At 45.5% G+C, this 12,495-nt stretch overlaps 4 protein-coding genes across 4 annotated transcripts; 2 read left to right on the top strand and 2 right to left on the bottom strand.

Annotated features, from left to right (window-relative positions):
- Positions 1-1,335: 1,335 nt before the first annotated feature.
- PEX2_097480 (oxidase ustYa family protein) lies at positions 1,336-2,360 on the bottom strand (the record flags this gene model as incomplete). Its single annotated transcript, XM_016747018.1, has 3 exons — positions 1,336-1,679; positions 1,741-2,067; positions 2,126-2,360. The coding sequence occupies 3 exons, from the start codon at positions 2,358-2,360 to the stop codon at positions 1,336-1,338; spliced, it is 906 nt and encodes a 301-aa protein (XP_016598317.1).
- Positions 2,361-3,775: 1,415 nt separating this feature from the next.
- PEX2_097470 (uncharacterized protein) lies at positions 3,776-5,176 on the top strand (the record flags this gene model as incomplete). Its single annotated transcript, XM_016747017.1, has 5 exons — positions 3,776-3,815; positions 3,876-3,968; positions 4,027-4,145; positions 4,212-4,463; positions 4,841-5,176. The coding sequence occupies 5 exons, from the start codon at positions 3,776-3,778 to the stop codon at positions 5,174-5,176; spliced, it is 840 nt and encodes a 279-aa protein (XP_016598316.1).
- A 2,876-nt stretch (positions 5,177-8,052) lies between these two features.
- PEX2_097460 (uncharacterized protein) lies at positions 8,053-8,797 on the bottom strand (the record flags this gene model as incomplete). The annotated part of the gene is made up of 3 exons (XM_016747016.1): positions 8,053-8,187; positions 8,259-8,565; positions 8,625-8,797. 3 exons carry the CDS (start codon positions 8,795-8,797, stop codon positions 8,053-8,055), a joined length of 615 nt encoding a protein of 204 aa, XP_016598315.1.
- Positions 8,798-9,770: 973 nt separating this feature from the next.
- Positions 9,771-10,682, top strand: PEX2_097450 (uncharacterized protein; the record flags this gene model as incomplete). Its single annotated transcript, XM_016747015.1, has 2 exons — positions 9,771-9,820; positions 9,872-10,682. The coding sequence occupies 2 exons, from the start codon at positions 9,771-9,773 to the stop codon at positions 10,680-10,682; spliced, it is 861 nt and encodes a 286-aa protein (XP_016598314.1).
- Positions 10,683-12,495: the final 1,813 nt, after the last annotated feature.

The raw sequence follows: 12,495 nt of genomic DNA, 5'->3' as shown, positions 1-12,495 counted from the left end.
AGCATCCTCGTCGACATCGCGCCGGGTATAACCTTTGGCAGCATCCTCGTCAACGTCGCGCCGGGTATAACCCTTCGCGGCATCCTCGTCGACATCGCGCCGGGTATAACCTTTAGCAGCATCTTCGTCGACGTCACGCTTGGTATAGCCCTTGGCGGCGTCTTGATCAAGGTCGCGCCTCTCTACACCCAGACATAGAACTGATATCATTATCAACTCGAGGTACTTGAAACATGCAGGGCTACTAACCATTACTTGGCCCTGCCAATGGTAATGCTACAGCCAAAGCTGGCAATAGCAGAAGAATGTTTGCAATGCGCATGTTCAAAAATATTCAAACTGGTTCTTGGATCAGGACGTGGTTGTGTTCCCAGATACTGGAAAGATAACTTTTGGTTGGAATTCATGGAGAATAGACAAAGGAAGTCGCTCTTATACCCCATATCTACCGTTTATACTTAAGAGACTAACTAGTTTGGTTGGCTAAAGCCAAAAGACGTGATTATGACTAAATGGCGTCTTATGCAGCCTCGTCAGCTACCTGATCGACGGCGCATCTTGGGTAAGACGCCGAGAATCCCGTAGGCCTATACTACTCTGCAGTGAAACGTTAGTTGTGCACATATGGCGCTTGAATTGGACCCTCGTTTGGTAGATCTACATAGTTCCACCTTATGACCGAACTGAGACATATTCACCCTGCAGCGGGGTATTGTCGGTCTACAAACCCTGACTCAAAAATGAAGACATGCAGGGCTTTCAGGCGGAATACGTGATCTAGATCATAGGTCCAGATGAACGCGCAATTAGTACTACCATGCAAGCAGCTGGGATGTGCTAATGCTGAGCGAGCGAGTTCAAATCCCGAGCCAAAAATGAAGACATGCGGGGCTTGTAGGCTAGACGTGGTCTAGATCATAAGCGCAGATGAACACGCAATCAAGTTTTTTATTCGGGTAAACGGGATGAGCTCGTACTCAGTAGGTGAGCCGAGATGTGTATGCCGCTTGGGGCGAGAAAATCATGCGAACTATGTAGGTTGCCTACAAATTAGTAGAAAAGACATGAGGTCATGATATATGGTTTCTTTTGAACAGAGAACATGGTATTAACCGTTGGAACCTTTGGGGACTTGGCTATATGGAGGGCAAGAAAAGGGAAAGATTGTAGCCGTAGACAGTTATGGATACTATCAAGTGGAAACTACATCTCAATATTAGTGACATTGAAATACTGTAGTCTGCCAATATGATTCCACAAATTTCATTTATGTCATATACGTTTGCTTGATTTGAAGGACTTCATCTCGCAATACAATAGTTAGAAATAGTCAAATTACATGTGGCCCTCATGCTTTCCCTTTCCTCCGTGATCCATGCCACTACCATTTTGCCCATCAGGATGAACAAAGTGCACATGGTTCCCCGAAGCGGAAGTCTCAAACTCTCCATTGACAGATGGAAATGAGAGTCCCAGCTCTGGATGAACCAGCGATGCCTGGTCATATATTGAGAACGAATGCTCTTTAGCCCAGTCGTCCAAAAGCTCCCAATTCACACATTCATGGTCAACCCTGAAATTCGGCCACGGCTTGCGGTAGTTCGGTATCCAGTCATATGTGTAGATAGAGATATCGGCGTGGCACATAAGCGTTTGCCGTATATCATCGAGACAATGATCTGGAGAATAGTAGAATTAACCTCTTGAAGTGCTTGATTTGTGTCAGGGAAGCAATCTTACCTATGTGCTCTTCGAGGTTTGACTCTTTGAGCTCATCGGTGGCATTGTAGTAGTCTCGGTGAAGGTAATGACGAACGTATTTAAGACAGTGTAGGTGATGATGAACACTTAGGCCGCCAAAATAGTCACCAGAACCATCCGCAAGTTTGATAGAAGATCTGTTCAGTCGGTCGAGTGTATCTTTGCCAACTCGAATATTGGAATATTGGAGTAGTTCATGCCAAGCTGCGTCATGTTCCGGACGAGGAGGCCCTCTATACGGATTCATTTTTTCGAGGTCGCCATCAAAAGCTATTTTCTGGTATTCAACCGAGAACCTTGCGGGTGCTATGAGAGGTTTATGTTAATTTGTAGTTGGAGATTGGATTCAGATGAGGGGATTTACAGTACACTAAATCCCTATGGCAGCCCTTTGTCACAGCTAAGCTGCTTCCTGCCAAAAAGATGATTGTGTATATTGCAAAAGCAGACCCATGGAGAATGAAGGCCCAATTCCACCGAAAGCCTTGCTTGCGCTTTGGTGGGTAGCTGTGATATCTCTGTTCCTCATCGTCCTCCTTAAAAAGCAGTGGACGAGAGTTATCTGGATCTTGAGAAGAGTGGCTCTCGTCTAGCGACATATTTGGGTATGTTGAGTAGAGAGAATGGATACTCAGCAAATTTGATAAGAAAGCCGTTCGAATACCCAAGTCCTTGCTATGCAATGAGAAGACGCAATGAGCTCTGGATTTTACACTAAATGTCCAGAAACTGCTAGTTGCATTTTCGAGGTGCATAAGGCCCCCAACCTTCTACATCTACACGTACACGTACACTCACGCCATCATGCCAATATGACAAACTTTGTCCGACTGCTGATAAATCTGTGTTTCATCCTATTGGGTTTGCCCCTAATATTGAGGGGATTGCAAGGGTAAATGCAAGTGGCAGCCTTTGCTGACCAAAGTATTGCAAATACATCTGATATCAAGAGTTACAGCCAAGCGACGCCACATTTAGCCTTGCCAATAGTATAGACTTTTGGCCGCTGATCTCGAAGTAATCGACCGGGCCGCTTTCCGGTGGCTTCCCGCTCCTCGTGCATATACAAGCTTGCCGCCGTTGCCTTGGCCCCCGCATCTGATTTCAAAGTACTAGACCAGAAAAGAAGGCAGCTTGGCCCCGGTCCTCCCCACATTGGTCTATCCGGGGCCCCAAATTGCAGTGGGCATTTGAAGCGTCCAATTCCCATTCGTTAGCCCAGTTTAATAGTAAGCGCTACAAATCCTGCAAACTTGGCTATGTGATGAACGCGGGGTAGTGCCGCTGGGGGGAGTAAAACGCGTTGGTCTTACTGCATGACTCTTGCATAAGGCTGAACTGGACTTGCTTTTGACTGGTCGCCTAAGACCCTCACCACCCTCACCTATTCTATACGAGCCCCCTGGCGCCGAAGATCAATGCGCTCCTACTGTATACGTATACTGTGATATTGACACAAACAAGGCATAGAAATAATAAAACCACTCTCTCGGTATCATGTTGTATGACATAACGTTACATTGCATTAGTCTCCTCGAACTTCAGCTCGGGATTTGGAATCGCGTGTGCACGATATCTTTTGGCAACATGCATTCGCGGTGCTAGAACGAGGAGTGATCTGCTAGCCTCCACGTATCAACTCTTTTAAAGGGTAAGGCAAAGTATTCCCACCAAATACTTAAGCTCTGTTATTATAGCAGTTCTTGCCCAACGCACTTTCTTAAGCTAACGTTGGAATTTCACAGCTTCCATTATGCCGTTGGGATTTTTTCAAAAGCCAACTTCCGAGTCAGCACGATATAAGCAATTGGGTGCCCAGTCATTTCTTCCTTACAAGGAAGAGTCCTCAGAGGGTAGCGATGCTGTCTCTGACACCGATGGTGTGACTCAAACCGAGTTACCTCGGTATCGGAGAACAAACTGGATACGGCTTTCTCTATACATTATTATCGGACTAGCTATTGGTATCACTCTCGGGCTTGGCAGTGCTTGGGTCTTCTGGGATAGAAGACCAATGTCACGGCTGTCCAAAGTGAAGGAGTTTGCACCACAAAGTATGTTTAATACATGCCTCATCTGAAGTGTTTAAAATGCTGATCGCAATTTCTGCTAAGTGCCCCTGTCTACGGTCGTTTTTGAAGAGATCCCGGAACTGTATGAAGCACCCTCGCGAGAAAGTGACGCCTACTGGGACTCATTGGTACCACGTAAGTCAATAGTTAGTCGTTCATGAAAGAGAAATCAGCTAACAAACCAATACCATAGCCGGCAAGGGTTTTGTTCAGATTCCCAACCCTGAAGACTATAACCTCAAGCCTGGGATCCTCACCCAGACTAGCGTTGAACGATATTCTGTAACAATGTATCACGAGCTCCACTGCCTGGTACGTTGATTCCAAACTCCTACTAGTGCTCGTATTTTTCAATCAAAATACTTATATCTCGTCTAGGCCCTTCTCCGCAGGTATTACTGGCATCTAGTGGACGCCGTGAGTAATGGCTGGCACGAAGATGCTCGGCAGGAAATGGTTCGTGAACAACTGTATAATCACCATCCGCATCACTGCTTTGCATACCTGGCGCAGGGTATCATGTGCAATGCTGATCTAACTATGGAGTGGGCGAGGGTGGAGAAGGATGGACGGCGTTTCCAGGTGGAGGGGTGGGGGATTCCCCATCATCAGTGCAAGGATCCAAAGGCTGTAAGGGAATGGGCTGATAAGCATCATAGTCCAGCGAGGCCAAATTCCACGCATATTGATGGATCTCATGGGTAGGCTAGACTGTCGAATATCATGGTTGAATACATAATTGAATACAAGGTATTTTTCCCAGAAAATCAGATTCTAATTCCGACCCTGGTCCCAAGGAGAACAAGCCTTTCTTAACTATGTAAACCAGAATTTGGGACTGTAGGAGTAACACTAAGACTCACTAGATATACATAGTAGCAACATGAGAGGCCAGGGGTACTGTATGATGGCCATCACGTGTAGCTCAATATACCCCGCTCAGTCACCGTCTTTGTAACAGAGTCCTGGTTCATATCTCGTTCAAATCTGTATTGACATTTAGTCAGGTCAATATGCTCTCAGACAAAGAAAAGCTTGAGACATATCTTCAACGGAATGGGCAAACTCTCTACATCTGTCTTCAACGGATCGACTTCTCTGGCATTCTGCGCGCGCGATTCGTTCCCGTTGCTCGATGCGTGCAGATTGCTCAAGGCAATGAGGAATATATTATTCCACAAGTGAGCATGATCATTACAGTCTCAACGGCACCGCAATGCTTTCCGACTAGCAATGACCTCGAGGTCTGGGTCCTTCGTCCCGACTGGTCTTCGTTACGTACATGTGGCTTTAGAGAGAACAATGCTTCCGTCATGTGTTTCTTAGAACACAAAGAGGCCTAGGACACGTTCGACGAGTGTCCGCGCATGCTATTGTCTCGTGCGCTCGAGCGATTCAAGAGAGATTGGGGCACAAGCATACTGGCCGGCTTTGAGATTGAAGTCATGCTCATTTACTCTTACTAGGTCGATCCTTTATAGATACTCCTATTGCACCGCTAATCGGCCGCCGTCCCCTTCCCGTTCGGGCATGGCGCCCTGCAAATACCTGCCCTATTGGCTAGCTAGCCATCGGGCGTAATCGATTTGTATGTACTGTAACTACTTCCCCATGATGTCATGAAACTTGAGGATGATTGCTTCTTTCTCCTTGTTTGTAGCCTGGGCCGTTGGATAAGGCCTTTTCCTCCCAGACGTCGACATTTCCTCCACTTCCTGGCGGTCCGGCGTCGAAAGAGTTTCGAAATACTCCGAGATATGCTGTAAATAATTGGAAAATTTTAGTTAATTCTAAATATTTATAGGGCGTAAAAGGCCAATGGCCCGGGTCATCCTTTGGCACCACGATGGCCAAGCAACCGTCTGATTTCCAGAGAATGACGACGAGTACAACAAATCCCTTGAATCCCTCAGCGCCCCCAAGAGCTCGAGCCACGGGAACAGGATTCACAATATCCTACGCTCACATTTCATTCGCTTTAATTCCTTTTCCCAATTTGTAATGCCAAAGCTCTTGCAAATCGACTTCGATTCTATCAGAAACGATGAAGCCTTTTTGCCCTATTTTGCGAATAGTGCCCAATATTTCCTCCTGCGCACGACTCTCAAAAACGTGGGCTCCGGCCATTCGCAGAGGAAATAACAAGAGGACTCCCGGGATCAATGTATCCGAGAGAAGACTTTGAGACAGACCCAAAATTGTGGCGATATGTTCATCGACCTCACTTTGGTTAAGCTGAGGAATTTTCCGTGTCATCCAGCATGAATAAAAAGTAAAATTCCAGCAATGATATAAAAGAAGAGCGCGGTGAACGATGACGGCCAGTTTGGTAAAAGGATCCACCGGTAACCTTTTCAAATAGCTTCCTTCTTGCCAACTGAGAAGTCTTTCTTTGATCTCGAGACCTTCTAAGGCAAGAGAGTCCAATCCGGGATCAGAGGATCTCAGGTTTTGAGGAACGCTCTCAACTTTGTCAAAAAGCCTAAAATGGTTAGCGGCATCTATCAATCGAGTTAATAAAAATGACTTGCCTTTTAGCAAATGCGGAAGTCTGTGCCATGAGCATGAGAATTTTCTTCATGGGATCTGGCCAGCTTTCTCGCGTCGAACTCCACTGCCATTTGTCTAGAGAAATTAAAATATTGTCGCCATAAAGAATGGCTCTGTTGGTCTCAAGAACCCAGAAAGCATCGATTAAGCTCTTCGTGGGCAACGAAAGCGGATCTGTAGGTTCCAACATGAGCAGCATTTTAGATGTACCAAAAGCCATGTGTTTTGCAAATGAATCGGCGGACTTTTCTGCCATCAGCTGTATGGATGGTTAGTGGAGTTTTTGATTTTATGAATATACTCATACCTCAAAAAGACCATGGAGAAATGTGCTCCAAAACACATCATCTCTAAAGACTGGATTTTCCGTCGAGATTGCCGAATGCAGATCTTGAATTGATCTACCGCAAGCCCGGAACGCAATATGCCTAGGAGACTCAAGCTCACCAAATGATCTGATAGAGCATTTCCTACTAGCGTCCAAAGCTCCGATTGCGATAGCGATATGCCAAAGCAGAGGGTATTTGCCAATGATAGTGACTATGTCTGCATTTGTGGAGGCAAACTCTTTGCTAAAATGACATCGCTGAAGGAAAGATGCGAAATGATCCAGATACATGGCGTCATCATGCCTCTTCACTTGCATGGGGATTGCACGAGACAGAACATGTCCCGGAATATGGACGAATTTCACTCCTGTCTGCTCTAGCCGCTGCGGCTCACAACTCTTATTTGTCCGGATGCATCTTTCGCAGGGTTGACCCCCTTCACACTGTTAATATCGGTAAGTTTGACTAATCTCATTGAAGCAGAGTACTGATTGCGCACCTTTACCCGTCGGTTCGCACAAGATTGGCAGCGCGTTGTGTTTTTGCGCTTGTCCAGGGGTCCGATAGTACGTCTAGTCATTTTGCCTAGTCGTACACATAGCTCTGCTGTCATTTTTCAAGTTATCAGAAAACATCCAACGGATTAACAGGGCTGTCAGTCTCTGATTCGGGCCTGCTGATACTGTCACGTGACCCATACCCTTGCTACATATGCTCCCGCGAGGTTTGTAGGGTTTATATACTCTCGGTGTCGGAGGCAAATGTACTCCGTACTTGCTTTACAGATGTCTTTAGGCTACACAACCACCTGGGCAACCTTCCCGGGGTCGTACCTATGGCTTAGTAAGCACCTAAAAGATTTACTTGGGCTAACTAAGCGAGGCTTAGCGCTGATATAATACATTCTATATTTAGCTAGTAATTAATACTACCCAATAGAAACCATACAATCCTTACAGAATCTCACACAGGCCCAAAGCTACCTGCTGTGGTACTGGGCAAGTACTCAACAGAGTCTTCGAAGTGGCAAGGAAAATCATCTAGTTCAAAAGAAAATCAAGTTATAATACTCAACGCGAGGACAGCGCGTAAGTTGATGATAAAGTCCTGTGTATCAACAAGCTAGTCTTCAAATAAAAAGAAAATTACTTTATCAGACTTTAGGTGATTTACGGCGAAATTTATAATTGAGAGTTGTTCTTTGAGACAATTTGGACAATTCTTTATTGTTTATGTCATCGAGAAGGCGGGATTCAACACTACCTAATCGACGATAGAAACTCCACCGCAGCCGTTTTGGCGGGAATGGCTCAACCACAATCCCATCACGTAGAAGCAGCCTAGGCTTGGATGTTGAAGTATTCAGTGATAACTCTGGTACGCAATCCGGGAGTAAAATAGTCGTACCCAACCACAATATTGCAGTTGCTCACGTAGATTGTGACAGGAAAAATTCCCTGGTACATAATATTCCACTGATGATATTATTTTCAGCTTCAGCACTGGGCCTGGATTTAATACGCTGAACATGGAAAAAGCTACTTACAGCTGCCACAAGGTCCTTATTGAACTGTCGCCGGACCAGTCCGCCAAAAACAGCACCGGCTTTGATTAGTATGTCTTCAGGGAGCAAAGGGAAGTTTGAGTTGACAAATCCCTTCCATATAGTCGGCTCGTTGGATTTATGATCAAAGGTGGTCAAAGTGTTGTCCACCAACCCTTCTTGGGTAGAGTTGGCATAATTGAAAAAGGACGAGGCCAGGCTACCATTGAAGGCTTCATCAACTCGAACGAAATTCTGAGATGGCGAGTTATTGATGAAACCAGTCGTGATGTGCGACAGGTTTTGATTCCTGTTGCTCTGTTAGTTTGAAAAATAGAAGTAGGGCTTGTATCAGCATCTGTCACCTACCACTTGTGTTGGATAAAGTTGGTCTCGTACTCAGCCTTTATCATAGGAGGATCTGGCTGTTTGAATTCAGAGGAGAATTCGATCACCGAGGAAGGGAAGGGAGGGCAGCTTGAATCTCTCACCGCCAGCACTCCAGTGGCAAATAAGACGGAAAGCAGTTGAAGGAAGCGCATGACTCGAGAATGAAAGCTGATGATTGATGAAAGTAGGAGACTTTTGGAAAAGAAAAAGGTTGTGTCTGTTAAGTCCTGTCCCTGAGGCTGTCCGCCACTTTATACTTCCACAAAGCTCACATGGGCATGTACATAAAGACTGTTCACCTCCAGAAACCGAGTTCGCATCTGCTCCATGGCGCGCTCAATAGATACCGTTTTAGGACATCGAGGCTTAGGCAACAATCCGGCTGGTAACTTTTGTGATGAGACTAGAGTCATGGATTTCTTATCATAGCTTGACAGGGCGTAGGCTATAGATGCGTTTGATCATTGCCTGATTTAGTGCGTTGGCCCGTCCAGTGGAGACGCACCCTCGTTGGTCTGATCGATGGGAATCAACAGCGGCGATTAAGACCAAAGGCTAAAAAGTACAGGAGTGTTCTGACAAACCATATTATTAATTTCTCCGATGATAATTTGTAAATCTGCAGTCGCAATACAAGGTTTTCTAACCGCAAGAACTAACACTGAAGTCTCAAGTTAACGTTTGCATGGAATGCTGGAATCGCTCTACGGCTTTCCCGAAGTGGACCTGTTTGTGGGGCGGGTGCATGGATTAACCCCACACGCTCGAATATTTCCCAAAACGGCTAAGTGCTCTCTTGATTCGGAAATATTTAGTCTCGCTGGGCCACTTCACGAGCTTATAAAAGAGCCAATCACAACATACCGTACTTGTTCCAGACATCTGGACTCTTAGCATGGCAGCGATAGGCAGGAGAAAAACGGTGCTGCCTCAGAATCAGCGTGTGCGAGCCCTAGAACCGTTTTTACGGTAGATGCGGACATGGCCTATAGGCCCAAGAAATAACTATTTATAAGAATGCCCGAGGCATTCAATGAGTTGGTGAATGAGAGAAAAACTACCTGTCTATCCCACTCAGACAAGTCGAATTAAACCATCACGGTCTCCATGCCGTTTGAGCCCAACATGAGCTCGCAGTCAGTTGTCTACGAAAGTGACACTAAAAGCGAACAGCGGTACGCAGCTCCCACCAACTTGAATTTTGGCCTTGTCTAATGGGATTTCAGAATGTCTCAGCCCACACGAACTAAAATCCAAGCGGATTTCCAGATCGCTCGCCCTGCGCCAAAATCTTCACTTGGTCTTGCTCCGAAGCTGCTTCTTCAAATCCAACAACTCGCGCCAAATGAGCGACCAGTACCAGTACTGGAAATATGGCAACCACTATTTCGCAAATCAAAATTGACTCGCAACTTTCATCAGAAAGTCAAGATGAGGTCGGGTGATGTTTATGCGACTCTCGACGAGTCGTATATTACTACTTCGATCGGGCGACAGAAAGACTTTTCCAACGCGAAGCAGGATAGTGAAGGTTCCACTCTACAGAAGGATATTGTGGCAGCAATGTGTCATAACGACAACACAAATTCAACAATTTATTTCCGCGATGCGCGGTGCAGATGGCAGACCAGCGTAAGCACAGGACCCGATCAATCGACACCTAATTACCGATTTACCATGAGCAACGAAAACAAAGATATTTCCGACCCAGGCAGAATGATTTTGCAATGGGAAAGCCGGAGCAAAGAAAATGCACCGGCTGGTTCGTTGGATGCAGAGCAATTTGTCCTCCTCTTGATAGACCGAAAGGCGCGGCGGAAGTGTCGCATCGCTACTATGACACCGGGTGGGTTTAAAATCGTTGTCCGCAAGTCCTCTACCCTCGAGCATTTACAGGTGTGCTTTGGCTTAACAGAGCCTATCACGTCTACGATGGTTCAGGATCCTTATAAAGCGTTGGAAATATGGTTATATACGCAAACCCTTACGTTAGGGGCATGGGTCGCGTATCAGGAAGGATGGCTCAATTACAATTGACAGAAATAAAATAAAAATTATCGAAACATGTGGCATGATGTTGATTCTAGTATATTTAATCCTCTAATACTTCGCAGCACCCACCTCCAGCAACTTAATCTGCAACGCCAGCCAGATGGGAATAGTATCTACAAGATTCCCATCCATAAATTCGAACCCAGGGTAGTCACATCGGCGCAAATAGTCCATATCATACTCAGGCAGGCCCAATTTATCGATAGGGAAAGCTGTGGCAACTCTGTGGTAATTTGTCTGGCGAGAATCTTTTTAGCTTGATTTTGAGTTGATTGTAGCATTGTCGTCACATTGTCTCTTGTTACGGGAAAGCAACGATATTGACTCTCAACAAAGGGGGCATGTCGAATGATCCCTCGTTGGCTGTCCAGTGCTTCAAAAGCCTTGAGGCTCTGATGGTAATTATCCTGAGTGCTTCTATGATCCTCATCAGGCATACCAGGATGAGTTGACATCAAGGTGGAAAATATGCCAGTGTCTGGATAAATCATACTTGCACAATCTTTCTGCCCTGATGCCACGATCCTAACTTTGTTCAGGCCAGTCACAGCTTGGCATCTCTCCGCGGAATTCAATTCTGTATTTCCGTCTCAGTTTTTCAACCTTCTTCCTTTCTTTGGCAGTGAAAGGCATATTTCGAGACGATTAATTGGAAACATACAATCACTACACCATAGTTTGTGAAATGGTGTTCCGAAATATCCGAAAACCTGATTAGCGGCTTGATACTTATTGGCTATGAGACATAGTAGACATTGTTTGTACTGACGATGGTTCCAATGACGCGTGTAAATCAATGAATAGCTAAGTAGTTACTGGTAATGAAACAGCGTCGTCAAATATGTCGTTGTCCATTTCTTCAATGGAGCCGTATTCGTTTTCTAATCGTCCCAAATGCCCTAGAATGGTATTGATCTTTCCCCATAGGTTATCTTATTAGCAATCTGTTGATTTAGGACAAAGTCATTGTAGTATTCCATATATAAGTAGCATCATCCTTTCTCTGCTCTCGAAAACCGACATCTGGAAATAGGCTCGTGCTATCACAATGAAGTTTTCTCTATTTACCCCAGCCTTTTTCCCAATGGGAACTTTTGCTTTAACCTTCAAAATACCCGCCGGAAAGTGAATCCACAGCAGTCAGGTTTTTCACATGGTCATCCTCCAGTTGATTGACAGCCAGCAGGACCCGAGGATGGTAAGAGAGAGTATGGGTGGTTGGGCGCTTGGCACTGTTACCTATCATTTATCAATATGTGACGACATGCAGATGCCAAGATGTCTAGTATCAAGTGCATGATACATTACACGTCCCATCTATAACCAACTCAGCCTGTTCACCCCCTGTCGCGCGACGTAAAAGCGGCCCTCGCCTTTTTCTCACCCATCCAGCACTCACTAGACTATCGGCCGCGTCTAAGCCACACGCCGGTGAGTCAGTAGTTGGGGTAGTTGGGTGGGTGACCACCAGCGAATCCTTGCTATTGTATGTCTTTTCTTTTTGTTATTTTATATCAGCCGCATTTGCGGCCTTGTGATGTCTTTTTAGATGTATGTGAAAGCGGTATAAAAAACCATACTTTGTGCAAGCGACTTTTCTATGTATGACCTGTGATTAACAGCATTAGATCAAACTGGGTAGAGTACAGTGATCCCTTGAGTGAGTTCTATAAATCTAACACAAGAATATCGTGGACTGTGATGGCAGATAATCAGTGTCTACATAGGTGGTGATTATCACAATCCTATAGATTTGACTTATGTGACTGACCTAAGGGGGAAGCGCACTAGACGATCA

The sequence above is a fragment of the Penicillium expansum genome (assembly GCF_000769745.1).
Source record: "Penicillium expansum strain MD-8 chromosome Unknown contig343, whole genome shotgun sequence".
Taxonomy (NCBI): Eukaryota; Fungi; Ascomycota; class Eurotiomycetes; order Eurotiales; family Aspergillaceae; genus Penicillium; species Penicillium expansum.
This window is presented reverse-complemented; position numbering and strand designations above follow the sequence as displayed.